Raw genomic sequence first — 18,385 nt, 5'->3', positions numbered from 1 at the left:
AGATAGCTCTCAGTACAAGTGAGGGAATACAGGGGTATGGGAGATAGCTCTCAGTACAAGTGAGGGAATACAGGGGTAGGGGAGATAGCTCTCAGTACAAGTGAGGGAATACAGGGGTAGGGGAGATAGCTCTTAGTACAAGTTGCCCCAGGGACTGGTCCGATTGCCATCTTGGAGTCAGGAAGGAATTTTTTCCCCTCTGCGGCAAATTAGAGAGGCTTCAGATGGGGTTTTTTGCCTTCCTCTGGATCAACTTGTAGTTAGGCAGGTTATATATAGGCATTATGGTTGAACATGATGGACGTATGTCTTTTTTCAACCCAACTTACTATGTTACTATGTTACTATGTAAACTTTGTATCCGATGGGATTCTCTCTGTAGTCATTTTCTGTCAAGTTGACTCTAGATATTTCTATATATATTTATATGTCCTATGGTTGGTAGGTGTGACTTCATAAGGCCTTGTTTACTAATAGATCGTATCACCAACACTCTATTGGTTGCCACTATTCTGTAGAATTACCTAAGGGTTTTTTTTTTGTCTTTATGACATATTGTAATATGTACTACAGCTGTGTCTTACCTTGGTCTCCTAATAAGATTTGTCTTCTGCTTTCCTAGGGTTTTATTATAAGTATTACTGATGGGTCAACTTTCTGGATTGGCCTCAAAAGGAATAATGATAGGTGGAGATGGGTGGATGGAACACTCCATAAACTATCAGATGGGTAAGTATCTGTCCCTAGCCCTCAGTCAACACCTTCCATTTTTAATAAAGTTTAATTGAGAGTACATTAAAAATGAATTGAATGAGAGAAGGAAAGGTATTTTACTTTTTAAAGGAGAAGGAAAGGCATTTTGGCATTTGATTGCCAATAGATTAGAGACAATAGTGCAAGCTAGAATGCTATATTTAATCTGTAAGGTAGCAGCTGCCACTTTAGCTTGGTTTCAGTAGCTTCCCTGTTGCAGCTCTGAGCTGAGAGGGAATGAGCAGAAAGGGGAGGGGGAGTGAGCAGAGAGGGGAGGGGGAGTGAGTAGAGAGGGGAGAGGGAGTGAGCAGAGAGGGGACGGGGAGTGAGTAGAGAGGGGAGGGGGAATGAGCAGAGACGGGAGAGGAAGGGAGAAAGAGGGGGAGAGGAGTGAGCTAAGCAGACTCATGCCCATGCCCTGAAGGTTTTTTTCTGAGAGAAGGAAGTCTAACACAATAGAACATAGAGGACTATATAGATAGTGCAAAACAATCCAAATGTTTTCACAGCAAATTATCACAGAACTTTTGCAAAACAATTCACTGAAATGTGTGATGAGTGAATATTTATTGTTTTTAATATCCACCTGCTCTCGGTCAGCCCTAAATTGCAATGGGACAAAGTGACCCATAACACCCCTTTAATTCTATCTGTAATTCTTCTGCAGATTCTGGATGAAGGGGGAGCCAAATAATGCAGGGGGAAAAGAAGACTGTATTCATATGCTGCCAGACAAAAAGTGGAATGATATAGTTTGCAATCTGGGAAAAAAACTGATGTTGTGTATAGATTTGGAGGTTTGTATATTTATTTTATTATATTACAAATTTTAAAGAATTGTAAAAAAAATAAAGAAAAATGAAAATCTCCTAAAAACAAGTATAGTATAATATCCAAGGATATTGTGATACTACGATTAGTATTGATGTTGGTATATATGGTTTATGTATCTGAGTATATAGAGCGTCAGTGTGGGTCTGTATGTGAGTGTATAGATAGGTCAGTATGGGTTTGTATGTGAGTGGATAGATGGGTCAGTATGGGTCTGTATGTGAGTGGATAGATAGGTCAGTATGGGTCTGTATGTGAGTGGATAGATAGGTCAGTGTGGGTCTGTATGTGAGTGTATAGATAGGTCAGTATGGGTCTGTATGTGAGTGGATAGATAGGTCAGTATGGGTCTGTATGTGAGTGTATAGATAGGTCAGTGTGGGTCTGTATGTGAGTGTATAGATAGGTCAGTGTGGGTCTGTATGTGAGTGGATAGATAGGTCAGTGTGGGTCTGTATGTGAGTGGATAGGTCAGTATGGGTCTATATGTGAGTGGATAGATAGGTCAGTGTGGGTCTGTATGTGAGTGGATAGGTCAGTGTGGGTCTGTATGTGAGTGTATAGATAGGTCAGTGTGGGTCTGTATGTGAGTGGATAGATAGGTCAGTATGGGTCTGTATGTGAGTGTATAGATAGGTCAGTGTGGGTCTGTATGTGAGTGGATAGATAGGTCAGTATGGGTCTGTATGTGAGTGGATAGATAGGTCAGTATGGGTCTGTATGTGAGTGGATAGATAGGTCAGTGTGGGTCTGTATGTGAGTGGATAGATAGGTCAGTATGGGTCTGTATGTGAGTGGATAGATAGGTCAGTGTGGGTCTGTATGTGAGTGGATAGATAGGTCAGTGTGGGTCTGTATGTGAGTGGATAGATAGGTCAGTGTGGGTCTGTATGTGAGCGGATAGATAGGTCAGTATGGGTCTGTATGTGAGTGGATAGATAGGTCAGTGTGGGTCTGTATGTGAGTGGATAGATAGGTCAGTGTGGGTCTGTATGTGAGTGGATAGATAGGTCAGTATGGGTCTGTATGTGAGTGGATAGATAGGTCAGTGTGGGTCTGTATGTGAGTGGATAGATAGGTCAGTGTGGGTCTGTATGTGAGCGGATAGATAGGTCAGTATGGGTCTGTATGTGAGTGGATAGATAGGTCAGTGTGGGTCTGTATGTGAGTGGATAGATAGGTCAGTATGCCTAGGGCCCACCATCAAACCTTTATTTTTTATAACTATTGATTAAAGCATCCCCCCAAAATGGCAGGCCCCTAATTTTAATCAGCTGGGAGAGCTCAACACCATTACTGTTCTGTTAGAACAAATGTTCTTAATGGCTATATTTTTAATAAAAGCTAGTATTTGTGATTACAGTTTCTTTTCCCACCACTGCTGGACCTTATGTCTATTTCAGTAAGCACAGACTTTATTCTGTATTTTCTGCATTAGTGTACTGAAGTTCCCCTACTTGAGTGTAGTCCTATAAAAAAAAAAATATTTATTGGAGCAATTGCGGGGGCCAACCCTCATGTCTTTGCCCTGGGCCCACTGGTACTTTAAAGCAGCCCTGCTCAAAATGTCTGCCTTCAGTCAGCTGATGTGTAAGCACAACCATGTGCCTTCCCCAAAGAATCACTTGCCTACAGCATTGGGATCTGTATCTGCTTTTCAATAAATTGCTGCAATGAAATCCTTGAGTCTCTCTGATCAGTGCCAAGTGATGGTGTCACAGATATCTCTGCTTTCTGGGGTGGGAAGGGCTAAACCAGGATTATTAATCCAAGGTACAAAACCCTTATTTAGGTCACCGTGAATAGAGAGAATAATTCAATCTAAACCATTTCTTTGGGTCGTACTCTGACTTGGATAAATATATGATAATGAAGAGAAATTGAAATACAACTTGCGTTAAGCCTTCCGTTGTTATAGACTTTGACAGTCCAGTTATAATTATTGTGACACCTGAACTCATAAGGTTTAATGAACAAATTTTATTTTTGATCCCACCAGTTTGGTCATAGTATTGATTAGCTATTCCCGATGAAAGAACCTCCCTTTATTTGCCCAAGCTGTGATGTGATTCAAGAACAATAGAGCAGTTCTCTACTTAATTTGTCACAGGAATGTTCCATTGATTGGGTGACCTGTTGTGGTAGCCAAACTAACCCCTTAATTGCAGCAAGTGACCGCAGTTGGACTACCCATGGGTCACGGTGGGGTAGGATATAACTTCAGTTATAAACCTCAGTAAACCCTCACTTGTTCTACTGCCATTTTGGTCAATTTGGGGACCAGCTGGGCTAGCTTTCACACTCTGTGCACACAATGTTGATTGTTGAAGTCCTGCAAGAAATCTGACTGATATCTTTCCAGTATTTGCCTATAGGGTCTAATGGCTTGTATGCTGACTGGCTCTTCTGTGAAGCACTCTGGCTCCAGATGGAGGAGTCTGCTACAAACTGTGCATTATACAGAGCACTAAGATGTTATCTCTGGGATGTTTATCCCACACATTTGCCTTAATTAATCCTCTAAAGCCTGATGGAAATGGCTGTCATGCTTCTTGAAGACTAAAGAATATGTGTCAAAGTGGGGTAGGATAAGGCTTGACAGATCTTCCAAGGATGCTGCTCAATAAACCTCCACTTTTTCTACTAACCTTGGCACTTCAACAGCACTGTTTTGGTCATTTTTTAATACATTGTTAGTCGAGGATGCCCAATATAAGTAATGTTGTTACTTTTAGCTGCAGTCTTGAAATAATAACCACTTCTCTTTAAGGGGCAGCTCACCTATAAGTTAACTTAGTATGTTATAGAATGTCCTATTTCTAGCAGCTTTGCATGGAATCTTTATTATTTCTTTTTTTATAGTTAATGAATTATTTCCTCTTTTCTTCAGCATCATTTCAGCTTTCAAATGAGGGGCACTGACCCCGGCAACCAACATGTATTGCTTTTTGCAGGTTCAGTTTAATTGCTACTTGTTATAGCTATTCAGTCCATCACCTATTCATATTCCAGTCTCTTGTTAAAATAGCTGCCCGGTTGCTAAGGTAAATTAGACCCTCACAACCAGATGCTGAAATGCCAAGCTGGAGAGCTTGCTACCCCCAAACAAAGGGCATCAATATAGACACACATTGATTGGAATAACGTGTTCCTGTTTGTTTTTCAAACTTTTTATCTTTATGAAACATCATAAATATCAATAGCAGTTAATGCCCAATATGCATAGTATTATCAAAGTATGTGGCATGTAGTTAACAAGAAAGAATATGCAGAGGGTTAATTACTTACAATTTAAGAACTACTCAATAAGAATAAAGAATAAATACAATCCTCTTTGGCCTAGATTAAACATAGAGAACATACTATACTTTTGGATCCCTAATAATATTAGTATAAAAAAACAGGCAAATAAAAAATCACAATTATCAGCCATAAACAAATCGATCAATAAGGATAAAATGTTACTTGATCATAATAGCAGCATTTACTATTACAATTCATGCGTTGGCTCAATGATTAGAAATTCAGCTTTGCAGTTATAAATCAGCATAATAGTTCATCAAAGAAGAAGCAGCATTAGAAATCAATACTTCCTGCTGCAGCTCTAGCCTATGGTAGCTCAGATTCCACATTCCTAAGGGTGGGGGGAGTGAGTTTTATGAATTCTTATAGGAGGGGGGAGCAGGAGAGAGGAGAGAGCTGCACAGACTCTGGCCCCAGGAATGAAGGATTGTTCTGAGATAGGAAGTCAGAAACCGAAGCACGAACAAAAATAGGAGACAAGAAAACCTGTGTTTCTTTTGATAGAGTTCAGCATTACTGTAAGTGCTTATGGCTGTATTTACATAGACCTTTCTGATAAAGCTTACTTAGTTTTTACCTTTCCTTCTCCTTTAAATGTTATTTTAAAACTATGTGAAGAGGAAATTAACAGCTTTAAGAAATGATGAAAAAGGCAGAATTGGAGCCCCAGGGACCTACTGTATCTGGCAGGGAGGCGGCAGAACCACACTGAGAAGGAACCACTCAGCTGGGCAGAGAGACTTTCCCATCCATTGGCACAAGATGGACAGAGGTAAGGGGTATAACAAGGGGCTGGGATGGGAGAGAAGGAACCACTCAGCTGGGCAGAGAGACTTTCCCATCCATTGGCACAAGATGGACAGAGGTAAGGGGTATAACATAAGCCATACCCATACGATTGTTGCCACTCTACTGCATATCTATACCCTCTGTATGAGGTTACATAAATACAAATGAATATCTGTGTTCATATTTTAGTACATTCAGTTAAAAATGTAATGATTTATGTTATGTATAAATGTCTTTCCTACAGAAAGCAGCATATGTCTGTACTTTGCTATTCCCTGCACTGCTTGCCTGACTACAGAAACAATGTATCAGAAATCAGCTTTCCTCCAGCCAAGACCCCAGTTCCCATTATGTCTTACATGTTTCTCCCCCTTAACAGGACTATTCTGACTCCAATTGCTGTGATAATGGCCGAGGTTTCCCGAGACCCCTCTCCCTGGGCCGGTATGGAGCTGGGCACAACCACTGTGGGCAACCTTTGCCAGATAGCAGAACTCCCCAGGCACTTGGAATCCACAAAGGTTCTTTATTTGGAGCAGATGTATAAATGCTAAAGTGGATATACAAATGTTGGACTGGATGAACAAATGCAGGAGGTAAAAAAAAAAAATTCTTTCCTAACCCCTGGAGTAGATCCTCCCACGTGGAAAGCAGAAACAGGAAAGGAATGATGGGAGGAACTGACATCACATATAAGGAAGGGGAATGGGAGGGTCTACAGACTTAGAAATAAGCATCTTGCAATATGACCTTGGTCACTAGGTGGCAGTATAACAATGTATATGCATATAAACCATGATATTTAAACCTAATACACAAATATTAATTGCTGGGGCAGCACACCCATAACCACCCTGTGTAACCCTTTTATGTTTTATCTCAAGTTATATTATTTTATTTTCAGCCCAAATAACTTTCATAGCACAGTGAACTACTAAAACTGCCATTTTGATTTTACTAGCCAAAAAAATATTGCTTTAAGTGGTTTTATTGCATTCTGCATTGCTCTTAAATTTCAGTTTTTGCCCATGAAACTTTTGTGTGCAATATTTCATTTGTGTAGCCTTTACATAACACACAGTTTGGGAAATCTATGCATATTAAGTATTATAGGGGATGTAAATTCTCAAAATCTTAACTCAGTGTTTATATAAAACTCAGCTAACTAGAGCTTTCTATTCCTCAGTGCCTGCAGCTGAATGAGGAGTGGGCGAGTCTCACTCTCTGCTCATGTTTCACTCCCTTATCTGTGCCGGACTTGCTCCTATCAGCAACTGACCAATGACAATCCAGTAAACAAACTCCTCTGCTGTTTTTCCAAGTCTGGTATAGGGCAGTCCCTGCTTTTGTTCTTTTTCTAGTCTGGTACAGAGCAGTCCCTCGCTTTTTCACATCAGAATGGCCACTGGCCATGTAGGTTTCCAGGAGCAGTCACAGGGTATGTCTCTCCCTCCTGACACTGAGACTGCTGCTAGCGAGACCCCCTCACCTCCTGCCACCACAGAACAGCCCCCCGTACGGACCCAACACTAGAAGAACCGCTGCATATACTTACTGGCAATCACTCCTGCCTGATGAATTCCCCACAGACTTTGCAATACTCTGACATGCCTTGCCAAAATTATCAGAAAGGACCAGGAAAGGCAGAGAGGAGGATTGGAAACCTTGAGGACTTAATATCTCCCTGCCATGCTGCATGGACTCTATCTATAGGCAACTAAACCTGCTGGAAGCCAAGGCAGACAATTTAGAGAATCATATGGGCATGCCCGAAAAAACAGAGGGAAACTGCACAGAAGTGTGAGCTGTGGCTGGCTAAGATTGGAGATACATGTCACTAGTGATGTATGTATGTATGTATGTATATCTTTTATTTATTTATATCTATTTATAAAGCGCTACTTATGTACACAGCACTGTACAGTAGAATACATGAATACAAACAGGGTGTTAATAAGATAATAGATAAATACAAAGTATAACAATAAATACAGATAAATACAGCTGCAATAAGTTAAGAGTCGAAGACACAAGAGGAAGGAGGTCCCTGCCCTGTAGAGCTTACAATCTATATGGGATCACCGGTGATGTTGCCCAAAGCAACCAATGAGCAATTAGTAAGAAATCAAGAGATCTGATTGGTTGCTATCTCCAATCTTAGTAAACTCGCCCCTAAGGGGTATATTTTATGCTGTATAAAAAGTGGAGTGAAACATTACTGGCGATGTTGCCCAGGGCAACCAATCAGCAATTAGATTTCAATAATTAGAAAACCAAAGCAAAGCATCTGATTGGCTGCTATGAGCAACATCACTGGTAATGTTTTACACAGCATGATAAATATACCCCTAAATGTCCTCATTTGGGCTAATTAGAACCATTTGTACCTACCTTGACTAGGACAATCTATAACTCCCACTCCTTGTTAGGCATGGCTTTGCTTAGTAGATCCCATGTGTATTGACATGAAAGGGACATAGAGGAAAATGGGAATGTCACTTAGCTACTTGCCATATATTCCTTTTCTTCCATGTCCCGACGTGTCAATATAAGTTTCCCATCCAAAGAATAATGTTGGTTCCTGTACTGCTATGATAAATGTATAAAAGTGGTGAGAAGGAAGTCGTATGGTGTTATAGGTCCTACCTCCTTGTGAGGGCAGGCAATACTACCCATGTGTACTTACATGTTGGGACATGGGAGAAAAGGAATTTAAGTGAAATTAGTGAAGTTCCCACTTTCAGCATCACTTGGCACTGATCAGAGAGACTCAAGGATTTCATTGCAACAATTTATTGAAAAGCAGATACAGATCCCAATGCTGTAGGCAAGTGATTCTTTGGGGAAGACACATGTCAGTTGACCGAAGGCTGAAATTTTGAGGACCTTTTCTTCTGAGCAGATATAATGACTAGAGGGAGCGCAGTACCGTGTCATTCATCATTAAGTATCTCTTCAGCCCCACCCCAGATATTATAGCAAATAGTAGCAGTGAGGTGGAGCTATAATGCTCCTTATTTGGAAGGATATAGGGTCTCCGCCATTGTTTTCAGAAGATTTTAGTTTTTCTGTTTTTTTGCTGGACATTGATATACTAATAAGCTGCTCATAAACCTAGATTTATGGCTCCAAAACTAAACACAACATGTCCATTTTCTCTCACAGATTGTTTCATACAGATCAGTGCAAAAAACATCATTCCACTTTTTCTCTTTCCACAGATGACCACAGTTTTCTCTTCCATCTTCATTATTTGGCTCATTCTTGTACCAGAATCTGCAGAAGAATTGCAAACTGAGTTAAACTGGGAACTGCAGGTTTAGGTGCCGCACAAAAATTGTTGTCACTTTGTCCCCATTGTAGTATAAGACTGAGAGAAAGCAGAGAAATATAGCAAAAACATGGTGGGGGTGGGGGGTAGGACGCCTACGTGCCGCCTATTGCACTCCCCTTTTGAATCCAACACAACCTCACACAGTCTGGGCTCAATTCTAAGTGAAGTTCACTGTCACACACAATGGGGAATGTCTTTTTTGCACACTGTGTGGGACATTTGAATGACCCCTATAATCTGGCAGAAATAGAAAAATATACCTAGGTACTGAATTACTAAATTGCTACTTAAAAATTTTTTTTTATGAAACATAAAACAATGATGGGATTAACTCCTCCTAGAAAATGTGTCAAGTACAGGCTGTAACTGAATATTCTATTCCTCTACTATTCTAAGCCTCCACAGGAGGCAAATCAAACCTGCTGATTTTTTTTTTTGACCAAAAAACACTAAAAAACCATAAATTGTGGGAGTAATTTTCGAAAAATTCTGGAAACATTTCTAGAAACTTGATTTTTTTGAGAAATTTCAGAAAAATTGAGTACTGGCAAAAACCCATTCTTAAATCTCAAAAATATCACAAGTTAAAAAATGGACTTTTTCTCAAAATTGCTTAGTAAATGTGCCCCCTAGTGGATTTGTCATGATATACATAAAATCAGATTGTATGAGCAAATCAGAAAAGACTGAAAACGTGCAAATGTAAAGTGAATTATACTCTCTAACTATATAGATCAAGAACAATAAACAACACAAATAGGAAATTATGTGAAAATGCTAAATTCATTAGAACAGTGAAAATCAATGTGACCAAAACCCATATATTAATTAGTCCAATGTTATAAAGTGATACAGATGTTTTTAAGTGCTTATGTGTAATGGCAGGAGTCAGAGAAAGACTCATTTACAAATAGGCCACATTTTTTCACACAATGCAACATAATTCCAGCACAAAAGCATTAGATGCTAATTAGCACAAACATTCTCTCCCCCATTCTTGCCTTTCACTGGTATGGGTGATGGGGTGCCCAGGGGAGTGGATCTCAGGGGAGCAGTGTGTATGGGTAACTGAGCCTCTGGGTGTGGGTGCTGGGGACACAGATATCTATGGTTAAATTACTGTGTCTATTCCTTTTCCTTTCTTTGCCACATCCCTGTGCCCCTCCACTTACTCCTTCCTTCTCGTCTCTGTTCCCCTCCACTTACATCCACTCCCCTCTCATTTCCAATCCCTTCTACCCCACCCACCCATCCCAGTAAATAGCAGTAAGTGTGGCAGTAAGTCAGTGAGTGCTGTGGCAGTTAGAAGGTGGGTAGCAGAGTGGCTGCTGCTGGCAAGTCAGAAAGAAGATGCACAAGTTGGGTTAGAGATTTGGGAATTTGCACTGTGCCTGCAATCATTTACAAGCCAATGATATAATTTATAATTTGGGCAACAGGGAAATGGCCAAATTGGGATAATGTACCCCCCTACTGTAATGTATAAGAATCACAGAACTTCTTCTATGATCATATAAAGGCACAAGCAGTGTCGGACTGGCTCACCAGGATACCAGGAAAACTCCCGGTGGGCCCAGGTGTGCCCTCCTGCTCATGACCATTTGGCCTGTTTCATGGTCATTCCCGATTTGTTATTGGGAAGAAAGAGGAGAAATAGTTGGAAGAATAGATGCTAGCATGTAAATAAAAGAGACTAGGAGAATAAAGAGGTTGGGTGAGAAAAAAATAGTTTGGAAAGTGGGGCTAGGGTCTAAGGTTTTCTGGTGGGCCCCTGGGGTCCCAGTCTGACACTGGGCACAAGGCCAAAGGCCAAGTGCTCTTATATAGGCCATGTAACACCAAGTTCACTTCTAATATCCTTCTAAATTTTAGTAGGGGGCGCATTATTCGTTATAATCTATAGCGGTTTGTGGGGGAATCATTAACCTTCACTCCTGATCTGCATAAATATTTCCCTACCTCTGTTCAACTCAACTGTTTCCTTTTTTCCCCCCTTCTCCATTTACTTGCCCTTTTGGTGCCCATTTCTCTGCACTTATCTATCCCTGTTTTCTTCCCCACCCTCCCCTGTCTGCTTGCCCTCCTCTGTGGTCATTTCTCTGTAGGTTTTATTCACCAAGCATCACATTTTTCAAGTCTCAATAAAACTTTCATGAAAATTGAAGCTTTTTACTGAGGGTCAGGGACAGAATCTTACCCATCTGATAAATCATGGAGTGTTCCATCCACCCATCTCCACACATTCATATTATTGTTATCCCTTGTGAGGCCGATCCAAAAGTATGAGTCGTCAGTAATATTTTCAAGGAATTTCTAGGGAAGCAGAAGACACATCTCATTACAAGACACAGATATACTACATACTAACATATGCCAGAGACAATTACTCCCTTCAGTTTGCACTACATTGACTGGTAGTACAGTACAGAATTTTTAATTGATTAGACAGTATTTAGAAAGTTTCTCATTTCAGTGTGATGAAAATTGTTGAAATTGTTCAAGTGGTCAAACCTTAGAGAGACTGTAGGAGCAGTACAAACTATTTATCTTGGAGTTGTCATGGTCAGTTACTTGTGTAGTCAGAATAGGTTTTCCTGTATCCTTCCCTACTCAGCCTGCTCTGCTCTATCCTGCCTGTGTGTGCCATACTCTGCCTTCCATATGCTACCTGTGTGTGCCATACTCTGCCTTTCATATGCTTCCCATGTGTGTCATACTCTGCCTGCCGTATGCTGCCTGTGTGCCATATTCTGCCTGCCCTATGCTGCCTGTGTGTGCCATATTCTGCCTGCCCTATGGTGCCTGTGTGTGCCATATTCTGCCTGCCCTATGCTGCCTGTGTGTGCCATACTCTGCCTGCCCTATGCTGCCTGTGTGTGTCATACTCTGCCTAACCTATGCTGCCTCTGTGTGCCATACTCTGCCTGCCCTATGCTGCCTGTGTGTGCCATACTCTGCCTGCCCTATGCTGCCTGTGTGTGCCATACTCTGCCTGCCCTATGCTGCCTGTATGCGTCGTACTCTGCCCGCCCTATGCTGCCTGTGTGTGCCATACTCTGCCCGCCTTATGCTGCATGTGTGTGCCATATTCTGCCCGCCTTATGATGCCTGTGTGTGCCATACTCTGCTTGCCCTATGCTGCCTGTATGTGCCATACTCTGCCCGCCCTATGCTGTCTGCTCCAACAGTCTGCACAATAACTATATATTAAGAAAAATGTTTAATTGCAGCACCACCTCAGTATATGTTCTTTTTATGTGTGGGTTTCTACTGCTCCTACAGTCTGAGGTGTGAAGAGGTGAACAATGTGGGCACTTATAGTCTGAGCATGAGGTGTGAACAATGCAGTGGGTTAACAATGTAGGGATTAAAAGGTGTGAACAGTATAGGGGATTACATTTTTAAATAGAGATGTAACAAACTGTTCGCCGGCGAACTAATTCACGCGAACATCGGGTGTTCGCAAGTCCGCAAATTCGCGAACTTTTGGCGATGTTCGCCATTTGGGTTCGCCTTAGCTGGCACCAAATTTTGACCTCTCACCCCAGAGTCAGCAGATACATGGCAGCCAATCAGGCAGCTCTCCCTCCTGGACCACCCCCCCCAACCCTGGACCACTCCCTTCCATATATAAACCGAAGCCCAGCAGCCATTTTACATTCTGCCTGTGTGTGTTTGAAGAGATAGTGTAGGGAGAGAAGCTGTGCAGGGATTTGAGGGAGAGTTTAGGTAGCTTTGCTGAGTCTGACTAATGAATGTGATCTGCTTTCTACTGCTCTGTATTAGCAGCACATAGGGAGAGATTTGTGCAGGGATTTGAGGGAGAGTTTAGGTAGCTTTGTTGAGTCTGACTAGTGAATGTGATCTGCTTTCTACTGCTCTGTATTAGCAGCACATAGGGAGAGAGCTATGTCCAAGTGTGCAGGGATTTGAGGGAGAGTTTAGGTAGCTATTAGTCTAGCTGTGTTGGGGACTGGTGTGCTGCTCCTAGTAGTTCACCACCAGCACCAACCAGAGATCACTTTTGTTTTATTATTTTTTTTTTCATTTATCTTATTAGATATTAGATATATATATTAGATATAGATATATTAGATATAGATATTTAGATATTTATTAAGACATTCTGTCTAAAAATAACAATAGTAATTCCGTGTCCAGAAACATCACCTGAGTGACGTTTTTCCACCGGCAATACTACATCCACTACTGTATACTTTACCATTGCAGGCCTTGTTGTTGCCACTGTCTTTTTCAACCAAGTGCCACCTAGCTGTGTGAGCTTTTGCACATTCTGTCTAAAAATAACAATAGTAATTCCGTGTCCAGAAACATCACCCAAGTTGTTGTTGTTTTGTAAAAATAAAAAAAATGCCAGGCAAAGGCAGGCCACCACACAGAGGCACTAGGGGCCGTGCTGCTATGATATCCTGTGGCCCTAGGAAATTGCCCAGTTTTCCGAAGGCACTTACCCTGAACTCCCAAAATGCTGAAGAGGTAGTTGACTGGCTTACACAGCACACCCCATCCTCTACTGTTTCTAACTTTGCCACAACATCCTCATCTTCCTCTGCTATGGGCACCCCACGTACCACTTCCTCCACCACCGCCGCCCCTTCTTCACTGGAGTCAGAGGAGTTATTTACTCATGAGTTTGGTGAACTGAGTGATGCGCAACCATTATTGCCAGAAGAAGATGAAGGAGATGAGGACGTTACACCAGATATCATAATTCAGCCAGGCAACACAACAGAGATGGACATAAGGTGTGATGAGGTCCCCGCTGCTGCTGTCTTCTGTGAGCTGTCAGAAGAAATTGATGCATCTGAGGAGAATGATGATGAGGAGATTGATATTTTGTGGGTGCCCACAAGAAGAGAGCAAGAGGAGGATAGTTCAGATGGAGAGACGGAGAGTCAGAGAGGCAGGAGGAGAATAAGACTTAGAAGAAGCAGGGACAGTTCGCAGGGAACAGTAGGGCAACAACATGAATCGGCACCTGTGGTCAGCCAGCCAACGCACCCGCCAACTTCTACTGTTACTGCTAGAAAGCCCACATCAAAAGGCTCAGCAGTGTGGCATTTTTTTAATATTTGTGCATCTGACAAAAGCGCTGTAATTTGCAATGAGTGCAGTCAGAAACTGAGTCTTGGGAAGCCCAACACCCACTTAGGTACAACTGCTATGCGAAGGCACATGAACGCCAAACACAAAGCACTATGGGAGCAACACCTCAAAGGCAGCAGCCAAACGCTAAGCCACCCTCCTTCTGCTCCAGCATCTTACTGCTCTACCTCTGCTGTCCTTGACCCGTCTCAACCACCCTCCACTCCGCCTTCCACCTTGACCACCAGTTCCTGCTCATCTGCCCCCAGCCAAGTTTCTGTGAGGGCCATGTTTGAGCGTAAGAAACCAATGCCTCCGAGTCATCCCCTTGCCCGGCGTCTGACAGCTGGATTGTCTGCACTCTTAGCCCGCCAGCTTTTACCATACCAGCTGGTGGACTCTGAGGCTTTCCACCAATTTGTAGCAATTGGGACACCGCAGTGGAAGGTACCCAGCCGCAATTTTTTTTCACAGAAGGGAATACCACACCTGTACCAGCATGTGCAGAGCCAAGTCACCGCATCTCTGTCATTTAGTGTTGGGGCAAAGGTCCATATGACTACTGACACATGGTCCTCCAAGCATGGTTAGGGCAGGTATGTCACCTACACTGCCCACTGGGTGAACCTGGTGATGGCTGGGAAGCAGGGAATGCGTGGTTCAACAACAGTGGAGTTGGTGTCACCACCACGGGTTGCATGCGGGTCTGCCACCACCTCTACTCCTCCTTTGCTCTCTAACTCGTCTTCTAACTCGTCTTCTAACTCGTCTTCTAACTTGGCTTCTTCCTCCTCTGCTGCTGTGTCCTCCTCCACACCTGTGCACCCCCAGCTCCACATAGGCTATTCGACGTGCCAGTTACGCCGTTGTCATGCTGTCTTGGGCATGACGTGCCTGGAAAGCAGAAACCATACCGGATCTGCACTCCTGTCATCTCTGCACTCACAGGCCGATCGGTGGCTGACCCCACACCAACTGAAAATTGGAAAAGTGGTGTGTGACAACGGAAGCAATCTGTTGGCAGCACTGAGATTGGGCAATTTAACACATGTGCCCTGCATGGCACATGTTTTAAATTTGATAGTCCAACGGTTTGTCTCAAAGTACCCAGGATTGCAGGACATTCTCAGGCAGTCCAGGAAGGTGTCTGGCCATTTCAGACGTTCCTACACAGCCATGGCACGCCTTGCTGACATTCAGCGGCGGCACAAGTTGCCAGTCAGGCGTTTAATTTGCGACAGCCAGACTCGCTGGAATTCCACGCTAATGATGTTTGAACGTCTGCTGCAACAACAAAGAGCCGTCAATGAATACCTATTTGAACTGGGTGGTAGGACTGGATCTGCAGAGCTGGGGATTTTTTTCCCCCGTTACTGGGTGCTTATGCGCGACGCCTGCAGGCTGATGCGCCCTTTTGACGAGATCACAAATATGGTTAGTCGCACTGAAGGCACCATCAGCGACCTAATACCCTTTGCTTTTTTCTTGAGCGTGCCGTGCGACGAGTGACGGATGACGCTGTAGACCAGCGTGACCAAGAGCATGATTTCTGGGCGGAATCACCAGAACGTTCCCAGGCACCTGCTGCAATGCAGGGAGAGGTGTCAGAAGTGGAGTCAGAGGAGGAAGGTGGCTTTGTGGAGGCAGAAGACCAACAGGAGCAGGCTTCCCGGGGGGCTTGTGGTCACCTTTTGGGGAGCCCTGGTCTTGTACGTGGCTGGGGGGAGGAGACGGTGGTGGATGAGGACGTAGTCCTTGATAACAAGGAAGGGGAGATGGATACCTCTGCATCCAACCTTGTGAGAATGGGGTCTTTCATGCTGTCATGCCTGTTGAAGGACCCCTGTATCAAGAGGCTTAAGGAGAAGGACCTGTACTGGGTGGCAACGCTACTAGACCCTCGTTACAAGCATAAAGTGGCAGAAATGTTACCAACGTACCACAAGTCCGAAAGGATGCTGCATTTCCAAACCAGCCTGCAAAACATGTTGTACAATGCTTTTAAGGGTGATGTCACTCCACATTCCAGGGGCAGAGGTGCCGATAATCCTCCCACGAGCACACCTGCAAGGTCAATGCACTTTGGCCACTCTGTAACGTCAGACATGCAAAGTTTTTTCAGTCCAAGGCAGCACCAGGAGCCTTCTGGATCCATCCTCCGAGAACGCCTCGACCGGCAGGTAGCGGACTACCTGGCATTAACTGCAGATATTGACACTCTGAGGAGCGATGAACCCCTGGACTACTGGGTGCGCAGGCTTGATCTGTGGCCAGAGCTGTCACAATTTGCCATAAATCTCTTGTCTTGCCCTGCCTCAAGTGTCCTCTCAGAAAGGACCTTCAGTGCAGCAGGAGTGATTGTAACTGAGAAGAGAACTCGCCTAGGTCACAAAAGTGTTGATTACCTGACCTTTATTAAAATGAATGAGGCATGGATCTCAGAGGGTTACTGCACGCCGGAAGACTTGTTCTGACTGCCCATGCAGCTGTCCTTCTCTGCACGCCGCTTGACACCACACACAGCTGTCCTTTAGCGTCCTCCTCCACCACCGTACAAACTAGGGTGCAAATCCTACTGGCTTAATTTTAAGCCAAACTTTTTGGACAGGTAAATCCTGAATTTTTCTGTCTTCTGTGCTTGGCACGCTATCTTCATTTTTTTAAAGGGTTTGCCTGGGGCATGGTTGTGATACCATTTATCTAACATATTTTCTCTGTCTTCTGTGCTTGTCACGCTATCTTCATTTTTTAAAGGGTTTGCCTGGGGATTGGTTATGATACCATCTATCTTTGATGTTTTTTCTGTCTTCTGTGCTTGGCACGCTATCTTCATTTTTTTAAAGGGTTTGCCTGGGGATTGGTTAGTATACCATCTATCTTTGATGTTTTTTCTGTCTTCTGTGCTTGGCACCCTATCTTAGTTCTTTTAAAGGGTTTGCCTGGGGCATGGTTATGATACCATCTATCTAACATATTTTTTCTGTCCTCTGTGCTTCAGTGGCTGCAACAAAAAAACCATAATTTTTCAGGAATGTACACATTCCTGATTTTTCAGGGTTCTGCAACAGCGGCAAAATCGTATCTTTTATGGTCACCACAGGTGATCAAAAAGGTAGGACAAAACTGGGCCCACACTGCAGAATCAGTGTTTTTTGGTTCACGTCACTGTACATTGAATTACCTCTGCCTGACCATGCACGTGCGCACAAGCACGGTGACTGCTAAACACACCACTACAGAAATATTCCCACCGACAGGACGAACGTCCTGGAGGTGACAAGCAACTAGTAAAAACTATTATTCGCTCACTTGACGGTATCATTAAAGCTTTTTGCGTTTTTTTTCGTTGCAGTAAACACGGCATTTTGTCTTTGCGTGTGAACCGGCCGTAACCTTTACACGACTTGATTGAAATGTAGATGCCGGACTTTTTAAAGCAGTTTATTACATAAGTTTAGGAATGTAGTGTGATTTCTGCCCTTTACAGCACAAAACGCAACGCTGTGTCAACAACGTAATTTTCAGAGAAATTTTTGCCCTTGATCCCCTTCCTGCATGCCACTGTCCAGGTCGTGGCACCCTTTAAACAACTTTAAAATCAGTTTTCTGGCCAGAAATGGCTTTTCTAGGTTTTAAAGTTCGCCTTCTCATTGAAGTCTATGGGGTTCGCAAAGTTCACGAACGTTCGCACTTTTTGCCGAAAGTTCGCGAACGGGTTCGCGAACTTTTTTGGCGAGGTTCGCTACATCTCTATTTTTAAACAATACAGGGGGTTTACAGCCTGAATCTGAGGTATGAACCATGCAGGGGGCCAGTTAATCTCAGTACTGATACCATTTAAAGCTTCCACAAAGGTAAGCCATCAAAGCAGCCAGACAGGTAGCTCGCAGGCTGCCAGTTGTACAGCACTTCTCTATAGTTAAGCCAGTGATGTCTATAGTGAATGGTGTCAGCTGTCTTGTATATATAGTAAGTGCCTCACCTGTTCCCTCTCACTGTCGATAATAACCAGGTCGCTGTTCATTGATTTACAAATGCTCTGGGCCTCTGTCCAGTTCGTCTCAGTTGAACCAATACAATAACAGCTTCCATCAAAGGATTTCCAGCCAGAATCACACTGGGGTCTCTCTGAAAGGGAAGACAGAGTTTGGGTCTGTGCAAGTGAACATAGAAGTTCTGCCTGATGCCTGTGCTGCACTGTAACTTCCACCTTAGTCATTTATAGTCACTCCTTGCACTGAGCTTGTATGGAGATTGAATGTGCAGATT

At 43.2% G+C, this 18,385-nt stretch overlaps 1 protein-coding gene across 1 annotated transcript in view; it reads right to left on the bottom strand.

The window, feature by feature from the left end:
* Nucleotides 1–8,453: 8,453 nt before the first annotated feature.
* Nucleotides 8,454–18,385, bottom strand: part of LOC100486944 (macrophage mannose receptor 1) — a 48,382-nt gene continuing 38,450 nt past the window's right edge. Inside the window, exons 11-13 of the mRNA XM_031898240.1 lie at nucleotides 18,099–18,244; nucleotides 11,208–11,323; nucleotides 8,454–8,952 (exon numbers count right to left, since the gene is read on the bottom strand). Of these exons, the coding sequence (XP_031754100.1) occupies nucleotides 8,811–8,952; nucleotides 11,208–11,323; nucleotides 18,099–18,244 (404 nt within the window). The 3' untranslated portion in view covers nucleotides 8,454–8,810. The remainder of the gene's footprint in view (nucleotides 8,953–11,207; nucleotides 11,324–18,098; nucleotides 18,245–18,385) is intronic.

The sequence above is a fragment of the Xenopus tropicalis genome, chromosome 3 (assembly GCF_000004195.4).
Source record: "Xenopus tropicalis strain Nigerian chromosome 3, UCB_Xtro_10.0, whole genome shotgun sequence".
Lineage (NCBI taxonomy): Eukaryota > Metazoa > Chordata > Amphibia > Anura > Pipidae > Xenopus > Xenopus tropicalis.
Note: the sequence above shows the minus strand (reverse complement) of the source record. Positions and strands in the feature narration are given on the sequence as shown.